The sequence below is a fragment of the Bipolaris sorokiniana genome (assembly GCF_000338995.1).
Source record: "Bipolaris sorokiniana ND90Pr unplaced genomic scaffold COCSAscaffold_1, whole genome shotgun sequence".
NCBI lineage: Eukaryota > Fungi > Ascomycota > Dothideomycetes > Pleosporales > Pleosporaceae > Bipolaris > Bipolaris sorokiniana.
In genome coordinates, this window is record NW_006911895.1 from 1,332,137 (window position 1) to 1,355,909 (window position 23,773).

The following is a 23,773-nucleotide window of genomic DNA, read 5'->3' on the forward strand; positions in this document are numbered from 1 at the left end:
CCGCACGAATCGGAGCGGGCCATAATGCAGGCAGAGGGTCAATGTGGGGAGGTCTTGGCATACTTACAGGTACTCTGTAGTTGCCCCTGAGTTCGGCACTTCGCCCACTGTGTCCCTGTATCTCCAGCCATGTTGTGTTGTCATATTACACGCCTTGAAGGCAAGGAGATATGAGCTAGGGATCTTGAACACCGTAACGCCGATCATCCGTATAAGCCATAAGTTATTTTGTTCTATTAGCTAGCTATGTGCGGTATCAAAAGTTTAGTCGCTCGAAGAGAACTGAATGGAAAAAGTGAACTAGTGCTTGCGTCATGTTGTATTTGAGCGGCTTGTCATATTGCAAATTATAACCATGAACGGCACCATTCTACGCAGATGAGGAGGCTGATGGCGATGGTGATGGTGTAGGCGAAGATTCAGGTGCGCTCACGGGACGTGGCCATCCCGCGTATACACTATCTGGGTCAGGCACCGTACCTTCGGAGGTCCACTTCCCGACAGGAGACGTCCAATTCTGAATTGCGTGATGGTTGATGCCTACGTCAATCGTTGCATACAATCCATCCGCATAGGTCTTGCCAATCTTCGATACCTTCATGAAGGGGTCGTCATCGCTTTTATTAGCGTAGAGAAAGAGCGAATCCTGGTCATTGAAAACGTGATATTGCTCGTTCAAGGTATAGGGGTAGAATGTTTCGAGGTCGTTGATAAAATCCTGCTCAAAGTAAAATTGACCAACGTGCGAGATGGTACCACCTATGATGGTGTTGTTAGGGAGGAGTTTGGCGTCATGATGAACCAGAGCTAAGATCATTAGTCTGGAAGCATAGAGGTGCAAATGGGGAGTCTTACTGTGCAGATGATTTGTACGACCGCCATAGTGTCCTGGTATGAGTGTGATGAAGGAAGCGGTGCCATCAGCATTCGTTGGTTGTATGCCACGCAGGGCATTTGAAGAAAAGTCTGGGGAGCCATTGCCGTTGGCAGTGGATTGTACACCAGAATAGACACCAGTCACGTTAGTTCCCCACAACTCGACATAAGCACCTTCGATGGGCATGCAATTTCGTACGTCGATCAAATTAATGTCGACATGTGCTTTCGGACCTATCTGGCCAGACAAGATATTCTTGCGAACGAGTTCGCCGGAAACATCTCAAGATGGATTAGCGGACATACTTTTCGACTACTGGATTTAGGAACTCACAGAAAGGACCTTCGGTTTGCTCGGGATCGAGCGTGCATGCTCCCTTCTTGCCATAGCTTAATTCGACCTCTATGGGGTTGCGACGAACCAACTCGTGTGCTTGTGCAAAGCCGGCTTCGACACGCAGCTCATGCAGTCTGTCCTCGCGCCTTTGGTGCTGCTCCCTGACCCATCCGGAATCTACAAGACTCCGCTTGCAATCCAGGATGCTTCGACGCTCAGGATGGTTGAGATGGGCTTGTCTTCTCAAAATTTCCTTGTTGACATCGCCGTGTGCAAATACATTGAAAGCCAGAAAGGCAGCAGTGAGAGCTGGTATAAGATGAACCATGATGACAGCGCAAATTCGTAAACGAGAACAATATTCTTTCTATTATATCACTACGTAGTTTGGTTATTTATACGTCCATTCCCCCGTGCATTGTTGTCATTAAAGTTATGGAGGTGCAGATCTGTATTACCACCACCCCAGCATTCAATCCATATTCCCTTTAGTGCTTACTCTTAAATCGTCGTTGAGATACAAGGTTGTAATACCCTCACCACAATTGGCAGCGGCAATTCCTCATTCCCGTGCACGTCCAGCGACTACGCTGTCGTTCGTTTAGTATCTCGCCTCGGCAGTTGAGAGCGTGGAGAGCCGTGATCCTGGTATATAGAATACTCTGTAGAAATTGCTGACTATTGGGCATAAACAGGAGGCATCCGCTTAATACTCGTAGTTGGATGTGGTCGCATAACTCCGTCCATGGATCAGACGCTCACACTGTAAACTAAACACGAAGACGAATATATGAAGCCATAAAGACCTATTCTACTTTGGTTGTTTTCCGATGTGTTAACCCTGCGTTAGAAGGGCCCGATGCAAAATTGATGATTTTCACCCAAGGAACCCTTTCCAGCCAAGCCGGGTCGAGCTGGCCATCAGGGGCATACTGCCGGCATGCAACCAGGTAAGCTTACAGTCGAATGGTGGTAGTGGTCTATATCAGAATGCTAATGGAAAAGGGGGACTGAGAACGCATATAAGCATCAGGGTCATATGTGGCGGCTCACTCGGCACAGCTTGTGTCAGCATATGGACCGGGCTCGTGATGCTGGCACCGGTCGCGTTTGCTGGGGATAGACCTGGACTGTATTGGCTGCTGTGTGGAATCTAACTTCTGGACTTTCGTCATTAAGTGCAAAATATAGTCAAGCCATGGTTTTTTACCAATTACCTGTGCATTGGTAGGGTAACCGCACAATCATGAAGCTCATGGCGTATATGAGGGCATGTAAGATTCACGCGCATCAACACCGAAAGTAAAATGTGAAAGTTACCGACCCATACTTCGGTTATTACCAGGTCTCTAAGAGCACGTATGTTCTCAAGTTATTGTGATCAATGAGTATGACGAAGTTGAGTTGGGACTTTTCTAGAGGGGATAGCCTGCTTGACTTCCTGTATATTCTTTTAGAGATGTTGTTTTATCTGTCGAGATTTCAAATTTCAAATCAAAATGTGCGATGGAGAAATTTGCCATCTTTGTCGCGTCAAGTGTGATTCTCTGGTATGCTGTTGAATCGGCATTATGATGAGATGACGAATGTTTCCCTAGAGACGTCAACAAGAAACCAAATTATAATTGGAGCGGACCAACTTCCACGTATTTTCGAGATGACCTACGTTCTTGTTTGAAATGCGAAAGAAGCACAATGATATATGCTGATGAATTGGTTACGGGTTAAAGATGGCTGGAAAGCAGGTTGCTAGACTGCGGACATGGACGCAGGAAAGTTACTTGTCACGTGACGTCACTGCTTGGTAACTATTCTTCCACCAATATTATTTTGCCATTCACCTGAATATATATCACCTGTGTTGACATCAGGTGTCTGGTTTGTTGATTCGATTGGATGCATTTAGAATCCCACTACAAATGATTGTCTCCCAGAATCAGGGCTCAAGGTACCGGAAGCAGATTTCGGTAAGCTTTGGGCGACAAGTTTCTTGGAGACGATATTGAAGAGAGAGGCTCAATTTAGAACAACAAACATCACTGTATGACTTGAATCACTCAAAGACACAAGGAAGCTAGAGGTGGGGGATGTTCAAGGCAAATGAAAAGACGAAACGTGGCTTTTCAGCGCCAATCAATCGAAGAGTCCTTACAGCATCTGTTCCTGATGGTTTCATCTTGAAATCTAAGTACTGGGTGTTATTTTCGCTCTGAGTTGAATGTGCTCTTAGATCTTTGTTTTACTAGCGCTCGTCAGCTAGCTGTGCTGTCTCACACGCTGATGGAACTGAAAATTCCACCCGCCAAAGATGGCCTTTCGAGTCAACAAGCAGAATCGTATGGGCAATATTCCACTATACATATCGTCAAAAAGCCTCGCCCAGGACTCATGCGACGTTCCCATTAGACGAAAGTTGGATGAAAGTTGGATGATCAAGAGAGAATCGCGGATAAGGGACAAAGCTACCAAGGGATAACCTGGGGAAAGCACCAAACCTTGTCGCACGTACCACTAGAGACAAATGGACTCGTAAAAGGGTCAGGCTTCAGATGTTGGTTTAGCGAGAATTTATTTTGTAAGTGCTTCAGCCTACTTGGTCTAGCCCTGGCGTCCTTAGGCCATGTTCAGTTATTACTCCTGAATGATTGTCGCTTAGTATGATGCCATCGTATACCGTGTAAACGAGCAAAAAGAAATATTCTCATGCAGCTCTGGCAAAACAAGACATGGTGTACAAAAGCACTGTTGAACAAAAGAGCAACGAGAGGTGTGCTCCTTACCCAGGCAGAAATAGCGCTGTTTCTGATTCGTCACTTGCTCGCGACTAGCCATTCCTTCGTCGCTGACTGAAACAGCAACACCCAACCACTGAAACACGCAACGCCAGGACAATCCCGACACCACTGTCTTACATTGTTTTATCTACCGTGTCGCGCTCTGGGGATGGCGCTATGCGGTGAAATAAAGCCTGAAAACCATTATCTGGCCAATAGCCATGCCAATAGCAGCGCCCAGTCTGCTTCGGCGGCCATCGATAATTTTAACATCTTGCATGCTTACGAATAGAATGGCAGCAGTGTGAAGAGCCAGTGTGTGATAATTGCAAATAACCGAGGAAACATTGCTTCTTTCCTGAAACCCCGAAATAGCTATTGAAGGTAGCGGACGCCAATTCTCTCGCCTGTCACTGTTTCTCTTCTGTCTCCTCTTGTCTCTAAAATCGCCTCAGGCAATGGACACTCGCATCGATTCTCTGAATACTTCAAACCTCGACTATGCCAAATATCTCAATGACTCCAAATCCTCCAAGCACTCCTCCAGCCACAAGGCAAATCTATCGGGTGCAACAATGCTTGACTTGCTTAGTGGCACTGAAGGTTCCATCGCTGCCGCGTATCAAACTTCGCATTCGAAGCCTCAGCCGTCGAGATCAAAGCGGCCTTCAGATGTCTCCTCGAGCAAGAATGAATTGCGACAAACAAATCGGATGCTGGTGGAAATAGTCCAGAACGCCCAACTGGAGCTTGCAACGCAAAGACAAACGATGCTCGACATGCAGTCGCGGATCCTCCAGCTCGAACATGTCTTGTACAAGAGTAACAGCAGTGCCCCAGAATCGTGCGCAAGCACCACCATTACCACTGCTACAACGCAACGAGTAACTTCTCAACCCAAACCTGTAGAAGAAAAGATACTCGTCAATCCAGCAGCCCAACACCAAGCATCCAGCCTGTCCGTCACCCCCACCAGCAAACCCGAATTCTGGAAATCACCCAGCCGCTTCTCCGGCTTCAACTTCAACTTCGACCTCCTCGAAACCGTCCCAAGAAGCTCCAAACTATCCCAACACTCGCAATCGCAAAAACAACAGCAAAAACACCAACGACAACAAAAAACCCCCTCTGAAGCCTCAGAAGTCTACAAATCCTCCCGGCCCCCAGCACCCCCCTCCAAGTCGCCTCGCAATACCACCCAACAAGCCCTCAAACACCGCACTCTCACCAAAAAATCTTCAGAAGCAACACTACTCACCCGTCCCACACTCCCCCACGATGCAGTAGGAAGCGACATAAAAGAGCACATAGTCGAGTACGAGCATGTCAAAATCCCCTTTCCACCGCTCCTGCACTCGCCGCCCAAAACCGCGCGCAGTAGACTGGCGCCAACGGTGCAGAGCAGAGACGACGAGTTGACTGCATTGCCGCAGATGCCAGAGCAGGTGCAGCCTGTGCAAGAGCAGCATGTGGTGGGGAAGGGGAGGAGGGCAATAAAGAATATACGGATTAGTCGGCCTTTTTCGAGGAGTTTCAGGATTGATTGTGCAAATGGGGTTGAGAGGCGGGCAAGTCATTTTGGGATGCTTTGATGAGGAAAGAAGAGGGATGGGGGTTTTTTTTAGAATTATGCGTATTGAGGTCCTAGGGACTTCCGCATTACTGTACTCTACAAGTTTCCTTTGTTGTTGGAGTTGTTATTTACGAGACGATATCGCTCAGGTAAGCGTGAATGCGGCGTGCTACGACTACACAATCTGTTTTTCTAGAGTATGTTTCAATTTTTTATTTCGTTTGTATTATACCATATCTAAGTAAATGAGAGGAGTACTATACAGCCTGATTGAAGAGCTGATGATGCAACTGCATCGAGACTAAAAATAGACTTCTACCATCAATGCGCAGCCAGTTATATACAGATGTTGTAATTCATGCCTTTACTTCCTCCTATTTTGCTGCATTCCAAGAATCTGCACCATACGAATAAAGATGTTGATAAAGTCCAACTCCAGTGAGATGGCCTCGTTTACAGGGTCCTTAGGAATCAAACCACGTTCGGCCATACGGGCATGGTTGAGCACCTTCTGCACATCGTACAGGGTAAATCCACCAAAGACGGCGAGACCACCGTACAACCAGATGTTCTCGGTGAACATCAAAGTGCGGGCAGCGGTAGCAGGGACGACCATGGGAGCGAGACCAGAAAGCGCGACGATGGCGACACCAGCGAGAAGAGGACCACCGAGGTACATGTACTTGTCAGTCTTTGCGGTAGCACCGACAAAAGCAAGAGAGCCCATCATTCCAGCAGTGTACAGTCCAGCGCGAGCGAGAATAGCGGGATGCATGAAGAAGAGGGGCGACAAGAGGAGGGCCTGAGTGCCATTGAAAGCGGTCCAGAGGGCATACTTTTGCACGTAGCTAAGATTGGTCAGTATTTTCGTTTTCCAAAGTCTATGCTGATCGACGGATACTTACTTGCTAGGGTGTGTTGCCATAGTGCCATACATAGTTCCAATGCTACCAACAAGTCCAACGCCCAGCACCAGCCACGGGTTCGCGCTCATGAGCCTGAAACTCCAGCCATTCATATGCAGGGCGCGCGCAGCAATACCGATGATTCCAACACCAAGGCCAGTGTGCAAGAACGTGTCGTTGAGGTACTCGCGCTCAAATGGCGGCATGCCGCCATCTTCCCGAGTTTCGCGGTTGAAGATAAGGTTGATGCCTAGCAGTGTGGCGCCGAAGATACCAGCGCCGTAGAGCAAACGCTGTCGCAAATCTCCCTGAGCGACCGGGTTGTATGCAGCTTGCTGGTAACCCCTTCGGAAAGCTTGCTGGAACCTAGATACATTCTGCGAAGTTGATACCGTGGGCTTTGCAGGGCGAAAGAAATGCGGATGTTGCTTCAGTGGCGTGTTGTGGAAGGCGCGGATTGAGAGGGTTTGCGGTGAACTGTGTGTTGCTTGTCGCAATGTCGCCGTGATGGCGAACGGTCTCCGTAGGAGCGATGCCATTGTTGTGATATGCCTTCAGCAGTGTTGGTGGTGGTGCAATGGCGAGCGGCGGATATGGTGATATAGGCAGACGAGTTGATGACGTTTTGCTGGTGGAAAGCGCGAGAAATGCCAAGCCCACCTTAACTCCGAGGGAATCTTCAAACCCCTCCCCCGCCACATTGATGAGACATCGAACAACATCAGTCACGGACACAGTTTGATCTTCAGTTTTCTAGGGAAATCTTCTTTTGCGATCAAGACGTATAGCTAACCTCGATTATGTCCTGAGTCACAAAATCCTGAATATTTTCAAGTATATCTCCTCTATTCTCTCTTAGCAGCACTGCTCGGCAACGATACCGTCATTATTCTCGCGATCATCGCAATTCGTCAGAGTATACTTCTGAAACACCATGATTAATTGAGTATATAGTCTGGCTGACTGCAGAGACAATCAACTTCCGCAATACTTTCATAATGAAGAACATCATGAATTTCTAAGGCATTTACTTATTTCATGAAAGTATATGGGTTATACCAACTCCATCAATATCGAATAACCTCTCTCATATTGATACACATGTTGAGACTATTGATAATATTTGAGATGGTACACTGCCACTCTGATAAGTTCCTATTGCACCTGTGACGACCCATCTACAATACTACTAATCTATTTGTACAGTAACAAAGGCGAGACCACACAATGGGTCAGTCTCAAATCTGGCTGAAATCAATTAGTAAGCCGACAATTTATCGAGTGTTGCTATAACGAAATGGCTAGTGCGTTGACATTCAAAATCAGTACATTTCCTTGTATAATATCGCTTGCAACATATTCGGCGTGACTTAGAAAGTCTTTCGGAGATGATCGATCAACATTTCGACCCCCCATCTGTCAGTCCTGCTTAACATCAACCTCGAATCTTTTCAAACATACTCTTCGTTGAATATGAATACACTGTAAGGATCAAAACCGCCGGAATTCTTTTTTGTTTTAGTGCAAAATCAGGTTCTTCATATGGCCGTGATAATTAAAACATCCACCAAAATCGGTCTATATCTTGTGAACACGTTCAAAAGAATTCACACTGCTTCTCTTGTAAGTTTTTAGCACATCGATGTGCACACCCCCGATACAAAATTTCCCATAAGGAAGGGTGAAAGATTGAAATATCCACCCATCACCTTTGCGTAGAGTATCAACGGCGGGACTAAGTTGGTGAGGCAAAGTAAGACGAAGCTTTGGGTGCTGGCGTGGGTTTAGGGGAAGGTGGTATTGGAATTGCGCTGGTGTTGGGAAAACGGGCATGGAATTTGGAATAAATGGGAAGAGGAGAGAAAAAGTGTTGATAATTCTCTTAGTGGGACGTATTTTTTTGAGCTGTCTCGTTTTATTGAACTGAGATGGTAAGAGCAGTTGACATTATAGGGTTGCTTTCGGGCTTGACTGACGTTGACGCCTTCTCCACTCTTATACGATACAGTGATTAGTTACCACGTCATCGCATTTCCACTATCTCTTGCACTATCTTGGATATTAATAGCGCAGAGTTGTTTTTCAGACTTTAATTTCCTTGGTTTCTCCAGGCTTTGCGAAACTCCTCACAAGTATTCACACCAGCCCGAGATCATGTGCTGGCACAAGTGTTGCGGATCCCCGCGAACACATAAAAATGGATTTAATTTTTCCTTTCATCGCATTGGCAGAATTTGTTTTCTTCTTAACCGCTCTGTAGTTCGTAGTAAGATCAGGCTCTCGATCCATTGCACTTACGATTTAATGCCTAGGATTTGCGCTGCAAAAATTGACTGAGAATTCAAGAAGCACACATTATATGTATGGCTCACCAAAATATGAGAAGATACATAGGTCTGGCTGCTAGACCGACTTGCTGCTCCGGTTTGGGTCCTCACCGCCAGAATCCGTGGAGACAAAGGCATCAGAATGGGAGGTAATATTTGCGCTATGTAGCTACAGTCGATCATCCAAGAAAGGTACGCATGGACGCTGGTACCTTTCCTAGCAACAGACGTTCAAGTCGAAGTATGTTCGGGTCGATCTTGTTGATCGTATGCAGGTAGCGAGGGTTGATGCACGGGTCAATGCGGTGTTGCCTGCAGACCGGCGAGACTATTTGAACGTCGAAGAGGTGACCGTGTATGGGATTGTTGACCAATAAGCGCTGGTGATAAGCAATGTTGTTGCGTAGCAGTTGACTGATCATGCATAAGAAGCATCGCAACTGCGGCCCAAGATGACATGCAAGTGTCAGCAACGGCTTCCATGCAGTAGTAATACTCCGGCTATAAATATGGTCCTCCGACGTTGCAAGAAGTCCCGAACTGGCAACTTGCAGAATCGAACGCACCGAAAGCTGTCGTATCCATGTACAACTCTTTCAGGGAAGTCAGGGAAGGCATACCACGGAAAGGCTGGCGGTGCCTTGCTGACAACCCCACCTGTTCAAAAACAGCCGCTAACTGCCGACGTTACATCCGCCAAATTTTCACTGTAGTCGACAATATCAGGGATACTATTGGTGCACATGGCCTCTTTTTCAAAAGGCGTTGGTTTGATCCCAATATAGAACGCTCAAATTACTATGCTCCCTTTGGAAAGCAAGCATCACGCTGGCTCATTCTTCACAAGGCCGAGAGTTTATTCATGGTTCCAGAGATACCTTCATATCTTTTAACCCAAGTCCTAGAGTACTATAAAGCGGACTTGTCATGGTAGTTTTGTAGATTGAACAGAGAGAAGTGCTGATACGCTGGCAATCTCCAAGATCAAGTGTAATGCATTATCTGGAGGTCGCAGCTTACACCTTCTGGTAGTAAACCCGAGCCAGAGGCTGTGCGCGACGGTACGGGATGTGGGGCAGAATGAGAAGAGAAAGGCGATTTTTGAGGGAGGTAGGGGCAAAGTGAGGTGGAAGAAGGAGGGCAAGCCTAATTCGTGAGAGAGATGAATGATTGTTGTCCTCATAATGCTAGTAAGCAGATAACATATAGTCAATGTTGTTCAGCCAAGAGTATAGACGTATAGCAATGCGTGGTAATGTGGAGAGACGACTTCGTCACAATGATTCCATAGGGTGGGTTCAATGAAGTGGGCTCAGTAAGCATATTTTCGGTCCTTTTGGACCGTGATTTCCGAATTGCTCCTTGGTCAATGTATGCCAAGGTAGTCGGAGTCGGATGAAGTCGAACACGTCTCCAGGAATATCAAATCACCATGACACACTACTATACGCCGGTCAATGAGCCGCATTCTTGGTAGTAGTCCAATGGCTTTGATCCAATCATTTGAGCATCAAATTTCCCTGATACGTGTTTGTGGCCTCATTCAGTGGCGCAACGCCGGTGATGGGCTGGACAGATATCGCCCAGAAGAAGTGATATCGGAACGTGTGCAGATAATGCCTGTCGGATGTAGCCGTATAGCCGCACAGAATTGCGGCCGCGGTCAGAAAGGATCGGCACGTTTGACAAAACACAAAATAGTGGCATACATCCATATGCAGGGTGAAGAACCATCGGGTACATTCGCGGGCCATGTGATTGGTTTCCGTTTCAGGATCCATGGTCGGCATGTTTGCCGCCCCCATGTATCCACTCTGCCTAGAATCTTGGAACTATAGGTTGGTGTGTTAACGACTAACGCTGGGATTAGGGTTTGACTATGGGATTTGTGGTATTAGGTCCTTCTGTTTTGGGCAAACATGCGTTGATACGCCTTCCGGTGAAACCTTTTGGGCGGAGTCGGTCATCTATCTGGCTTGCAGTGTTTCTACTGACCAGGTAAAGTCGTTTGTGTGCCATGTTCTGTGTCCAAAAAAAACGTGGATGAAGGACCAGGGGCCAGCCCAGCACGTGCAATGGAGGGTCTGCCCCTAGCCGTTTGCATGGCCAAGTAAGCCACAGGGTTCCGGGATCGGATGATGGTTGTGGGGTCTTTCAACAGCGCTCAGTAGGCCGATGCGAGCAAGACGGATAATACTGAGCGGGAGGGCTGGGATCAGCATGTAGTGTTGGTGTGATGGTGCAAAGGATTGTGCACGAGAGAGGTGGGCGCCTTGCCTCATCCAAACGTTTTCGCCGCTACCGTCATGTATCACGTACGCGATTCCTAATCCCGTTCCCCAGCATGCACGATTCATTCTCGGCGTTTGTGCGCGCAGCAAGAAACCAGATCAGACCATATCCTGCACACTCACACGGCCAAGGCTCTTTGCCTCCCCACCTGGAGTGCGCAAAAACTTCGACACTGCAAGACCCGCAACCCACTCCACTGGGCTTTGTAGCAGCGCTCGAGGGGCCATGTGACGTCCAAAAGACCCGGCTCCCAGGATGCGACGGGGCTGTATGTCCACACACCGCCAGCGTTAGGCACAGTCTATAAGGGGAGTGAGAATCGCAAGACGTTGCTAAGACGTGGTCGGACATGCCGCCCAACGAACGATGGGCGTCGAAAGAAGCCCACTCAAGAAGGCTCGGCTGACGGCGAGGTATCTTGGCTGTCGCATACGCCGCTCCCCATCTTGGCCTCAACGGGGTGGTGAAAGCTTCGGCGCTGGCGGCGACACGGCTTGACTGCGGGGTTTGCTCGCCAAGTTTTGTGGCTGCTTCACCGGCCTGAAGCTTCTTTGTGAAAAGAGATGGCGACAAGCCTCCGCGGCGCCATGAGAGCTTGTGTAGGCTCAAGCATCAAGAGACTCTTTTCTTTGCCGTGGTCGGGCCTGGTGTTGTTGCGACGCTCCAATGTGGTTGTGCTTGCAGCTGTCCCGCAAAGTTACCGCCGTGCGGGAGACGCGAAGGAAAAAGTCCCCCATGGGGAAAAAGACACAACGGCGTCTGGCGTGGTGAAGATCAGCACACCCACCCACTTGTTTTTCTCCGCGCCGTCTCGAGAGCCTTTGCACACTGACGATGAGATCCCGGGTCAATGTCCGTTCCCTCACTCGCGCTGGCGTCGCCGCCGGGCCCACCTCGATTGCTTAGCGCAATATGGCGTCCTTGGCTGCCCCGACACGGTTACATCCACTGTCCATCCCCCAACAACCACTGCACACGCGCTCTTGGCTCTTCTTGGCCCGTATCAAGGTCCAGCGGCTGACTGACCAGGGCATTGATAGCACCGTTGCGAGGGCATACAGTGGTGCTGCAAGAGACTCCAAAAAGTATATATTCGACTTCCCCGCGTCCAGCCATGGGGCTATCACTGCGATCGGACTCGTGCCTACTATTTAAAGGCAGTCCTCCTCTTCTCCCATTGCCTTGAAATCCACTCTAGAGTGTCCTCAGTCCTCTAAATCATGGCGACCGCAAACCGTCCTGCTGACCCGCTGGCCAAGGGCGTCATCCCCACTGCCAAACAGAGTTTGAAGGACCTCTTCACCTGGGACCAGCGCATAGTCGTCACAAACGACTATGGCGAGGAGCACTGCGAGTGGCAGAGGCCAGAGCCTCTCAAGAACCCCATCAGCCTTTTCGCCCAGCTTGGCTGGAAGGACTGGCTGTACTTCCTGGTTGGATTCCTTGCCTGGACAGCTGATGCTTTCGACTTCCACGCTCTGTCCATCCAGACCACCAAGCTTGCCAAATACTACCACACGACCAACACTGCCATCACAACTGCCATCACCTTGACGCTGCTCCTCCGCTCCGTAGGTGCTGCCATGTTCGGTGTTGCTGGAGACAAGTTTGGTCGCAAGTGGCCCATGGTTCTTAACATGATCATTCTCGGTCTGCTTCAGGTCGCTACCATCTATGCCGGCACCTTCCAGCAGTTTTTGGCCGTTCGCAGTCTGTTCGGTCTCTTCATGGGAGGTGTCTACGGAAACGCCATCTCTATGGCCCTCGAGAACTGCCCGTAAGTTTAGAACAAGATTTACAGATTTCCTCAGTACTAATCTTCTCAGCCTCGATGCTCGTGGTCTTATGAGCGGTATCCTGCAGCAAGGATACTCGTTCGGTTATGTGCTCGCCGCCTGTGTCAACTTGGGCGTCGGAGGCGAGACCAACACCTGGAAGATTGTCTTCTGGGCCGGTGCCGGTTTCTCCATTGCCGTCGGTTTTGTCCGCATCCTCTTCCCTGAGTCGAAGCAATTCCTTGAGGCCAAGCGATCCGGCCAAAAGAAGGCTCCCGGCGCTTTCTGGGCTGAGACTAAGCTTATGCTCAAGAAGGAGTGGAAGATGTGCATTTACTGCATCATCCTCATGACTTGGGTATGTTTTTTTGCGAACGTTAAAATATGAAATATGAAAACTAATGTTGATTCAGTTCAACTACTACTCCCACACCAGCCAGGACAGCTACACCACCTTCATGAAGGAGCAGAAGCATCTCAGCTCCGCCGGTGCCACCCGCGCTTCCATTCTTATGAAGACTGGCGCTTGCGTCGGTGGTACTATCCTCGGATACACCTCCCAATGGTTCGGTCGGCGCCGAATGATTGTCTGCGCCGCCCTGATCTCCGGATGTCTCATCCCTGCCTGGATCCTCCCCACCACCGAGCGCGGCCTCTCAGCCTCAGGCTTCATGATCCAGTTCTTCGTTCAGGGCGCTTGGGGTGTTATTCCCATCCACCTGAGCGAACTTTCACCCCCTGCATTCCGCTCTTCCTTCGTCGGTATCACCTACCAACTCGGAAACATGATTTCCTCGCCTTCCGCCCAGATCGTCAACGCCGTCGCTGAAGCCACCATCATCAAGACCGCAAAGGGCGAGCCATCCCCCGCATACGGCCCCGTTATGGGCGTCGCTACTGCTATCATCGTTCTCGGCATTGTCGTCACCACCGCTCTTGGCCCCGAGAAGAAGGGTCGCCACTTTGAAGAGGCCGGTCCTATTGGCGCTAACATCACGGCTCCCAAGGATATCGAGACTGGCAGCATTCACAGCGAGAAGAACGGCGCAAAGGCCGTCGAGGTCATTGACAACTCCGAGAAGAACGAGAAGATTTAATGGGTTAAACGCGCTATGTATGTGTGACGGGTTTCACAAACTTACTTGATACCACTCTCGGTCACTGGAAGGACCGTAGTTATGACTATGCAACGAAAGCAATGCAAATCTTTTGAAATATCCAACCTACCTCTCTTCCCTTCTCCAAACGCCTCTTGAACTCTGCACTTGTGAAATCGCTAATCCATACATACCTCTCACCCTCGCCTTTTTCCCACCCAAGTCAAAATATTTCTACTCACATACTTGCTACTACCACAACTACCGTCGGCCAAGCCCGCAACTCCCATATCTCAGCGGCTTGGGATTTCCTTCGCTCCCCCCACACTTCCTTTCGCGCCCACAAGCCACCATAACCATCCCGTGCAGCAGAGCCGCAACAAACACTTCGGGGTCCCCCAAGATCGCCAAGCGACGCATGTACGGCCTTGGGGGTGGAGTCCAAAATCCTTTGGCATCGTGGCCTGATGTTAGCTCTGAGCGCGAGTTCTGAGCGTGAGCGAGGCTCTGCGGGTCTCGGAGCTCATAGCACAGTGGGCCCCATATCCCCAATGGATAGTAGATAGTGGGGGGTGTGCGGTCTGGGAGGTAGCCTGGATTGGGTATCCCGGCATTGAGGCGAGGGATTTTGCGGTCTGGATCCGGCTCTTTTTTGCTTTTCTGTTTTTTTTCGTGGGGGGGTGTGCGGAGGGGTGGAGGTTAGGGTGGGAGCTAGTGGTTTCAATTGTATGTGCATGTAGGTACAGTGCGTATGATATGGGAAGGCTGGGTCGGCTGGGACGGGTCGTAAGTAGGTAGTGTTGCGCGCATGCGCGCGTACCAAGGTGTGTGGAGTGGGGAAGCTGCAAGGGGTTGGGGGATGAGGTGGACGATATTTGCCTTTGCGGAGCGTGCGGGTGCATGTGTCTTTTTTTTTGTTTTTAAATCTTGTTTAGAGATGAGCATGTGTTTTGCAGTGGAATAGTGATCGAGCAAGTCGGAGGTTACTGTCACGTGCCTTGTGAAGTGGGCTTGACGTGCTGCACTAAGAATGGGGGCCAAATCTGCCAGCCCATCTTGCTTTCTCTTATCTCTACGCCACACGTGCATTTTATTACCCGCAATGTCTGAAGTAGAGAATGCCTACTGCGCGCCCAGGCCGAATTATTTATATGAATAATCACAGCGGTACTGTGTCTTGTACTTTCACTCATTCAAATGAAGGCTTAGGATGCTATTGGTATTTGACAAGGCAGATTTCTCTAAGCCAAACATGAAAGTGATTGGCCATGCACAACCAGCACTCAGGAAACGGTGGTGGCGTAGCCGGCAGGATCAGGCTGCTGGATTATCCCTCAGTAGTGCACAAGAACTCAGCCTTGTCGAGAGGCGACGGTCACTCAACCGCAAGCACTCCTCATCTGAAATTCATAGAAACGCGTCTCACCAATCGTCTACGTGTTGCTCCCGCTACTATCCTACTTTCACACGTCTATATTCTCTAGTTAATAGCTATGGAGGGTATAGGCCTTGGCATTGGCACTCTTGCACTTGTCGGTGTCTTTGGAGACTGTGTGGAACTCCTGTCATATATCGGAGCAGCAAAGTCAATGGGCCAGGATTACGCCGTGCTAGCAACAAAGCTCGACATCCAGAGAGTTCTTCTGTACCAGTGGGCCAACAGGCTGAATCTTTTCGATTCCATAAACTACGACAAGCGACTTGATATGCCCGAGATTAGGTCACCCGTCTCTCAAGGGCTTGATTGCATTCGCCAGCTACTAGAAGACGGCCACAAACTCGAGCAACGATACGGTGTTAGACCCGCCAAGATTCATGAATCAATTGAATTACCGACAGCTCTTAGTAATCGGCTGAGGTCACAATTCAGCCGAATGACACGCAAGCTTCGATCTCGTCGCGATGTTCAGCCACTCCAGCTATACCAAGCTGTACAATCCGGTCCATTTCCAGGCGATCGCCATAACACTCAACATGGTGCTGTCGACAAGGTCAGATGGATTATCAAAGATAAAAAACAGTTCGAAAGCCTCGTCCAGAGCTTAGCCGATCTAACTGCCGGCATCGACGCAGTCATACCTCAACAAAGCGGTGATTCCACGAATGTCGCACTGCAACACGAAATAACCAATTTGAGTTCTGTCAGTGAGCTAAAGACTATCAAGAGTGCTTTGCCGAATGAGGATATCAACATCACTTGCAGGGTAGAAAAGGCCATCGATCAGGAGTGTGCCAAATTAATTATCAACCGCCTTTGGTTTCGCTTGATTGATGACAGAAAAGGTTTTGTTTCTGCAGCACATTCCGAAACTTTTAAGTGGGCAATCGAACCTCCTAATCCTGGAAGCAATTGGAGCGACTTGGGTCAGTGGCTACGATCTGGAGCTGGTATATACTGGATCTCTGGTAAACCTGGAAGCGGGAAATCCACATTGATGAAATACCTCTTTGAAAAGTCCAAAGCCCCAGAACTACTGCAAAAATGGGCAGGGAGTCGGAAATTGACCATAGCTAACTTTTTTCTGTGGAACGTTGGAACCTCGGAGCAGAATACCCTTCATGGTCTGGCGAGAGGTCTTTTGTACGGTGTTCTGAAGGAAAACCAGTCACTTATTCCGTTTGCTCTTCCAAACATGTGGCAGGAGGCTCAGAGCGGTGTCAAAGACTTGAAGCTCCCTTCAAGCACGGAACTAAACTGGGCCTTCCAGCAACTTGGCAAATCATCTACACAAGGCGCATTCGCTTTCTTCATTGATGGTATCGACGAGTTCAAAGGCAACCATCGAGAAGGGATATCATTTATTCAGAAACTTGCTTCCAGCACGCACATAAAAATTCTGCTTTCAAGCCGGCCTATCGACACGTGTGTTGCAGCCTTCCGCACAAGACCTCAACTGAGACTACAGGATCTTACGAAGCGAGATATCGAAAAATACGTCAACGACACAATTCAGTCTTATCTTTGCCGAGATGGCGACAGTTATCTTGAAGAAGTCGATGTTCGAGAATTGATCATAACTCTGCAAGACAAGGCGGAGGGTGTGTTTCTCTGGGTCATACTTGCTTGTCGCACACTACTTGGCCGCTTTGATGCATATGACTCTGCAGAGGAGATCCAGCGGGCAGTTGACCAGCTACCAGAAGAACTCGAGGATCTTTTCCGCACTATAATCGAGAATATACCACAGGGGGTTCGGCAACAAGCATCGAAATTGCTGCGCGTCTGCTATACCCAAAGATCACTTCATTTGGAGGCACCCATTCCTACTTTTGCACTTTCATGGGCAGACGAAAAGGGCATGTCATTGGATAAGATGAAAGACTTTACTCAATGCTCACCTGATAATATGAAGAAGAAATCCGCAGTGCTAGAAGGACGTCTTCGTAGTCGGTGCAGAGGGTTATTGGAAGTACATGGCGATGCTTCCAAAGGTCACCTAACAAAGCCTCAGGAGGATAGTCCTTTCGTTGACTTCATGCACAGAACGGTATATGAGTTTCTTGACAAGACAGAGGTCCTAGAAATGGACTGTTTGAAGATAGACGACAATGGTTTTGACCAGACCGCAGCCTTGGGATGCATGTACTGGTATATGGTATTTCTCGATATGGACCCCTTCTCAGAGGAAAATTCCTATTTTTCATCTGGCTTAACGATTCTTGAAGTTATGGAAGCCGATTCGTTGTCCGGTTTGGCTGCAGTTCTTGACTGTGCTGTCATGACTTTGAAGAAGCCTCGGAAATTCGTTCATCAGCCCGCCAAAAACGAAGACAGACCCCTTGGACTACCGATATGTGAAACGGGGTACCTGGATCACAAATTGGAGTCAATATTTGGATTCTCCAGACACGAGCTAGATGACAAGCATGCTGCTCTGTTGTTGGCTCTGGAACTGGACCTAAATACTTATATCAAGAAGTCTGATGTCGAAGACTTTAATGCAGTACAAAGGTTACAGTATCGGGACAAGAGCCAGCGAGTTAATCTCTTGTTTCATGCTATCGGTCGGCCTATAGGGAATTCCCTGGGTTTTCTCCTTCCAGAAGGAACTGTATCAGCAACGACAATTGGGATTCTTCTGGACTCAGGGAACGACCCAAACCAGATAGTTGTGAAACAGGGAAAAACTACGACTCCATGGCTGATTTGGCTGGATGATGACTATTTTCGCGCTGGCCGAAGCTGGGAATTGGATGCCGCTCAAATAACAGCCAGGATGTTGAAGGCTGGTGCAGATCTTTCTCCCCAAGTCCCCCATGGCCTTGGCGATTTGCGAGTTTTCTTAAAAGGACGAATTGAGGAGTGGTTACATCCTACGCAAATGGGTTATTGTATTTATCGTTTGCATTTGCAAGACCATAAATATCGCATTGCCGTAGTGGCAAGTTGCTTGGAGATTGCAGGAGCCATTGGTTTCCAAGACGATGCGAAATTCACAGATAAGATGAGAGAATTTAAGCAAGGATTTGTAAATGGATAGAAGACTGGCAACTCCCCTCCTCTACAGCCCAAAGATATACAAAAATCTTCACGAACAATCTAGCATTAAAACCAATTCCTGTTCAATGTGTATTCTATCGCAGGAAGGGGTTTTTAGGTTTTAGTGCTGAAGAAGGTATTTTGAAGTTTTCTACTCAATTAATTTGTACTATAACGTGTTCTAAAGTAAAGGATACTCCGTCTCGCTACTTCAGATATGATCTGTAGTAGTCAATAAATCGATTATCACAATATACCCCATATCCAGACCCTCTTCCTGAAACATGTTGGTTTTCATCTTTGAGCCTGTTCATCATTTGTATCAACAATTGTATAATGATTCTATTGAGCTTATAATGAAAAAATAATTCGAAGCTATTAACATAAAAAAGCACTATTGCTAGAAAGCAGCTTCACAAAACGGGTCAGGCTACCGAGTTTGAACTCAATCTTTGCACTTACTAAAGCGGTACTCATTCTGCTCCGAGACATCTCACTCAACCTATTGATGGTAGCCAACCCATCATCCACAGACAACAAGATCAGGCAGTGCTGCACCACCGTCAGCCTTGGACTCCGCCCGGCTGCATACCCCATGGGAGACCTTTATATAGGACGTTAAACCTGAAAAAACAAACAAACAAACAGACAACAAGATCGATTGTACCACTCCCACTCTTGGTATTAGGAATAATGAGAGAGGGAATAACGATGGCTTTTCTACATCCTCACATGCAGTCTCGTCTTGAATACAGTAGCTTTACAAAATTCAAGTATCTTAAGGATACTACAAACTATCTACCGAGCTACCCATGTCAAATACTAGCCAAATTCTCTACCATACCCTCTTTCCTAATGCAAAAGTTGTAATTAACCTACCGTAACAACATCTCCTCCCCCATATCCATGTCCATTTCCTACCATGCAGCAAGACCCACACTCTCGCCATCAACCAACACACCTGAAAACAATGAGCAAAGAAGAGGAAGAAAGATATCAAATCAATGTCAAACATGGTATCATGGCATTAAATTTTATCGTAGCACAACGCAGCGCAAGCGGCGCCACCGCCGCCGCCCAAAAAAAAATCAAGCCAAGCCAAACCAACAGAAAAAAAGGAAAAAAAAAACATGGAAAGATAATACCATACAGAAACAGTACAAAAGAGTACAGTCAACAGTACAAGTACAACTCTATATGTAAAGAAAAAAAGATAGAGAGAGATTTCGACAATGGGGAAAATAAAACGATCCAAAACCATCTAGAGAACTTTCCCAGGTATTTTTCGATTCCCCCCCCTCCCCCCCAAAACAAAGGAACGATGCCAACTCGCTCACGAACTCGTTACAACATCACCAGCAAACGACCAACAACATCGAAGTACACCAACACCAACGCATGGAATGAGCAAAAAAAAAGAAAAAAAAGAGGAAGAAGCATCTTAACTTTTCCCCATTGAATCCCTCCACCGCCCGTCACTCACACAAACAAACTTGACATTGCGCCCGCGACTCCGTACGCTCTGCACACCACCGGCATCGAGCCAACGCCCCAGATTCTTACACTGACTGACATCAAAGCGCTCGAGGTCGCGACAACCCTCGACGACGGCCTCGACGCCCGTGCCCGTGACGCGTACGCAGCCGCGCACAGACAAGTTGCGTAGCTCGAGGAGGTGCAGCGAGATGCAGCGGAGCGAGGTATCTGAGACTGCGGAGCCGCAAAAGGCGAGGTTGAGGTGGGTGAGCGAGGGAAGGCCGAGGGCGAGAACTTCGGTTGCTGTGTCTGAGAGGGCGCAGCAAAAAGACTGTTGATTTGGAGAGGTTTCGGATTAGCGGATGATTGAAACTTTTTTTTTCGCTTTTTGATGTTTTTTTTTTCTCGAAGGGAAATAAGGGGAATCAGGGCCCTCTCTCGTCGTGTGGATTAGGGTAGTGGATTTGTTGTTTCTTCTTTTCTCTTTCGTGGCATGTTGATCCAGAAAAAGAAATAAAGTGACAAAAACAGAGGGTCTAAACTTACCAGATCGAGTTGCTTTAGCCCCTTGGCTGCATTGGTGAGATAAACGATTGCATTGTCGGTCAGATAGGTGCAGTCGGCGAGACATAGCTTGGTGAGCCTAGGGAAGGGATAGACGCTCCAGTGTTGGAAGCCTACGTCTGTGATAGTGGTGCAACGTGTCAGGTCGATGCTTTCGATGCGGTTGGCTGCGTGAACAGCAATGTGGGCCATGCTTCGGTCAGTAATGTGCTTGCAATAACTCAATGTTAATCGTCTGAGTTTTGGACAGCCGACAACGGTGCCTGGCGGTAGAGGTTGCGGTGGCTGACTGTTGGCGCCTTTTCCTTGTCGGCGCCCATTCATCTGAGCCTGTTGTTGAGCATGCGCCATGGCCATTTGAGGAGGCATGTCAGGTACTATCCAGCCAATGACTCGGGCAAGGAGGTTATCACCGACCTTTCTGCAGTTGCTCAGATCTACCTCCTCCAGACCCTTGGCTTTCTGTACCATTTCGAGAACAGCAGGTCCGGTAATGTCCCAAACGCTCTTCATACGCCATATCCTGACGCTCGGGCCACACGTCTTTGCTAGTTCTCCAAAACCCTCGTCTGTCACATGAAAGCAGTTGCTGATGTTGACGGACCTTGGCCGGCTGCCGGCAAAGGGACATATTATATCGATGAGTGAGCGGTCGGTGACTTTGCGGTTGTACTTTGTAAGATCAAGATCGTGGAGAATATCAGGGGATTCCGATATGAGTTTGCTCCAATGTGAAGAAATAATGCGTAGTTTCATCAGTTCATGAATGTCTAGATTTGCCAAGATGGTAACAAGTACAGAATCTGGCAATCGACCTCTTGTGTATATGCTTGGTTTTGTGACAAGTCGTGGGCGCTTGAAATCGAATGGAACCTCTGGCGGGGTAGATGCATGTTTTGCTATTGTAAAAGATGGCGACGGAGAAAGCGGTGAGCCATTAGGGGATGGAGTCCTTGGGAATTCAGTTTTGCCAGGACTTGCGGGGGCTTCAGATGTTGAGCCAGGTGCTGGTGGAGCGAGCGAACCTCTACGCGATCGTGATCTGACATTGTCCAGGTCGACGTTTAGAAAAGGGTCGGGATCGAATGGCTCCATCATTTTCTCGTCTCTCCGAGCAGGAATTACAGAGTTGTCGATGCCGAGTGTTTCATTGAAAGTAACGGTCGGGACGCTCTTTTTCCTCCGTGGAGTTCGGGGTATTGTGTAGTCTACTATGGCCAAGTCGTTGATATTGGGTGTGCTATGCGCATCTGGCATGAGCACATCGTCGTCTTTGGCAGTCTGTAAGCGCTCTTTAGCGACAGACTCGACCTGTCGCCGTACGTCTGGGGTGCACTTTTCCCACAGCTGGTTCAGTGTGTCTCCGGTGATCATCAGGCATTCGACAGCAGATATAGAGCGGACCGTGGCAGTGCGGCGTGGCGCCAGCGAAAGACTGACTACCTCACCAAAGTACTGTCCTGGTTTTAGTCGAGCCTTTACTTCTTGGAAATTGTGCTCGCCCGCGGCAATCGACTTTCTTCGTCCCTGGGTGGGTGAAGTGAAGCCGTTGGACTCGGGCACATGGTCGCTAATGACCTCGACTTCGCCCTTTACAATGAAGAAAACATCTCGGCCGTGGGTGCCCTGTTTTAAAATGTCTACAAAAGGATCGAAAGAACATGGTTGGGCGCGCATGCCGATGAAGTGCAGAATATCATCCGGCAGCTCGGAGAAGAGAGGCAGCTCTTTCAGCAAAGGCCTCACATGCAGGCTATCGCTTCCAAAGGCACTGTGGGCAATGGCTTCAGCAAGGCCGGGACTTGGAGATTTGCGCTTCTTGAAGGCATTGATCTCGCCATCACGTATAGTACCGCTCTCGGCCATGACCACATCACCGTCTTCACGGTCACGCTTGCCCGTTATCTGGCGCATGGGTTGTGGGCGCTTGGCCGATAACTCCGACTTCTTGCGCTGCAAAATGGCCAGGCGCTCTTGGGCCTCGTGCCTGATGGCGACCTCGACGTCGGGAAACTTGGGGAGCTCCTTGGTGAGGTCCTCCTTGTTCAGACGCACGACGAGGGAGCGAACATTGGCAATAATGGTGGCAGTGCGGGGAATGTCCATGAGGATGCCAATCTCGCCGAAGAAGGCACCGGGCTTCAATTCGGCATATGTGCTCTCCTGGTCGCGCGAGGTGACGCGCACAGCACCGCGGACCAGCCAGTACATGGCCTTGCCAGTCTCGCCCTCGGTCAGAATTGTGTCATGGGGTTGATACAGCTGCGGCTTGAGGTGCAGGCCGACCTGGGCGAGGAAGGAGTCGGGAGCAGCTTGGAAGAGGGGAAAGGAACGCAGGCGGTCGAGCAGGTCGAGCGGCAGGCCCTGGATGGTAGAGGCAGCGAGGGGCGAGGGGCGAATAGGTCTGGCGGGATTGGAGTCGCTATCGTATGCGCGCACCATGGCGAAGGGGTCTGGGACGGGCACGCCTCCATGAGCGCGGACTGGGCCACCGCCCGGCCTGTATCGGCGCATGGAGGCGGTGATGGGGGGAGCGTGGGAGCGTGGGAGGAGAGTGAGGTGGTGGTGGCCGGAGACGCGTTGTGGGAGTCGCGATAGCTGGTGCAGAGGCGGCGGGAGCGGGCTCGCAGTGGGGAGGGGCGGCAGCCGTTGACTAGCTGGCGGCGGTGTGGTCGTGTGCGGGCGAGTGGAAGCGGTAGAATGGCGGGGCAGGCTCAGCTCATGGTGGTTTGTGGTGGCTTTGGCTGGTACGAGGGCGCTGGGGGAGAGGGCGAGGGTTTGTGCAGGCGCTCAATGGGGAGTGGGCGGTATGCAGGTGGGCGGTCAGTAGCAGATGCAATGGATGGCGTGGAACAAAGCTGCCGCTAGACGGCCACTGCAACTCCTGTCACGGTTGACCGGCGGGCGGGACGCACTGAGCAAAGCAAGGGGCGGGCGGCAGAGGGTGTGGAAGTGGGTATGGCTATGGCTGTGGGCTGGGTTGGCTGCAGGAGAGTAGGCTATTTTCAGCGTCGTGGCCACAGTCTTGCAGGCCCGTCGTGCTTTTCGGAGAGAATAGAGGATGGATCGAGTGCGGGACGAGGCTTTAGTCCCGCAACGCCCGCCCTGGCTGACCGACCTTCTACTCGGCCTTCTCGAAACCGGGGCACGGACGGACTGGCCTGCCCTGGCCTGCCCTGTCATCCCATACCATCCTCCTGCTACACCACCACCACCACCACTACCATCATCACCACCACCGCCGCCGCCACTAGCCTGCCCCCCCGAGACCGCCAGTGTGCTTGCTTGCGAACGACA

At 49.5% G+C, this 23,773-nt stretch overlaps 7 protein-coding genes across 7 annotated transcripts; 4 read left to right on the forward strand and 3 right to left on the reverse strand.

Annotated features, from left to right (window-relative positions):
* Nucleotides 1-365: 365 nt before the first annotated feature.
* On the reverse strand, nucleotides 366-1,565 carry COCSADRAFT_341358 (uncharacterized protein). The gene is made up of 3 exons (XM_007696568.1): nucleotides 1,211-1,565; nucleotides 856-1,158; nucleotides 366-807 (listed from the first exon to the last, which is right to left on the reverse strand). The coding sequence occupies exons 1-3, from the start codon at nucleotides 1,539-1,541 to the stop codon at nucleotides 371-373; spliced, it is 1,071 nt and encodes a 356-aa protein (XP_007694758.1). The 5' UTR covers nucleotides 1,542-1,565; the 3' UTR covers nucleotides 366-370.
* A 2,819-nt stretch (nucleotides 1,566-4,384) lies between these two features.
* Nucleotides 4,385-5,752, forward strand: COCSADRAFT_210071 (uncharacterized protein). Its single transcript, XM_007696569.1, has one exon. The coding sequence runs from the start codon at nucleotides 4,446-4,448 to the stop codon at nucleotides 5,577-5,579; it is 1,134 nt and encodes a 377-aa protein (XP_007694759.1). The 5' UTR covers nucleotides 4,385-4,445; the 3' UTR covers nucleotides 5,580-5,752.
* Nucleotides 5,753-5,924: 172 nt separating this feature from the next.
* COCSADRAFT_78611 (uncharacterized protein) lies at nucleotides 5,925-7,004 on the reverse strand (the record flags this gene model as incomplete). Its single annotated transcript, XM_007696570.1, has 2 exons — nucleotides 5,925-6,408; nucleotides 6,466-7,004. 2 exons carry the CDS (start codon nucleotides 7,002-7,004, stop codon nucleotides 5,925-5,927), a joined length of 1,023 nt encoding a protein of 340 aa, XP_007694760.1.
* A 4,640-nt stretch (nucleotides 7,005-11,644) lies between these two features.
* COCSADRAFT_341369 (uncharacterized protein) lies at nucleotides 11,645-12,211 on the forward strand (the record flags this gene model as incomplete). Its single annotated transcript, XM_007696571.1, has 1 exon — nucleotides 11,645-12,211. The coding sequence occupies one exon, from the start codon at nucleotides 11,648-11,650 to the stop codon at nucleotides 12,107-12,109; it is 462 nt and encodes a 153-aa protein (XP_007694761.1). The 3' UTR covers nucleotides 12,110-12,211.
* COCSADRAFT_210099 (uncharacterized protein) lies at nucleotides 12,212-14,191 on the forward strand. The gene is made up of 3 exons (XM_007696572.1): nucleotides 12,212-12,861; nucleotides 12,911-13,217; nucleotides 13,273-14,191. Exons 1-3 carry the CDS (start codon nucleotides 12,305-12,307, stop codon nucleotides 13,954-13,956), a joined length of 1,548 nt encoding a protein of 515 aa, XP_007694762.1. The 5' UTR covers nucleotides 12,212-12,304; the 3' UTR covers nucleotides 13,957-14,191.
* Nucleotides 14,192-15,449: 1,258 nt separating this feature from the next.
* On the forward strand, nucleotides 15,450-17,588 carry COCSADRAFT_76295 (uncharacterized protein; the record flags this gene model as incomplete). Its single annotated transcript, XM_007696573.1, has 2 exons — nucleotides 15,450-15,887; nucleotides 15,948-17,588. Coding segments are annotated over 2 exons (2,079 nt in total), but the record flags the coding sequence as incomplete, so codon positions are not given.
* Nucleotides 17,589-19,527: 1,939 nt separating this feature from the next.
* On the reverse strand, nucleotides 19,528-23,399 carry COCSADRAFT_131230 (uncharacterized protein). The gene is made up of 2 exons (XM_007696574.1): nucleotides 20,459-23,399; nucleotides 19,528-20,243 (listed from the first exon to the last, which is right to left on the reverse strand). Exons 1-2 carry the CDS (start codon nucleotides 22,988-22,990, stop codon nucleotides 19,878-19,880), a joined length of 2,898 nt encoding a protein of 965 aa, XP_007694764.1. The 5' UTR covers nucleotides 22,991-23,399; the 3' UTR covers nucleotides 19,528-19,877.
* Nucleotides 23,400-23,773: the final 374 nt, after the last annotated feature.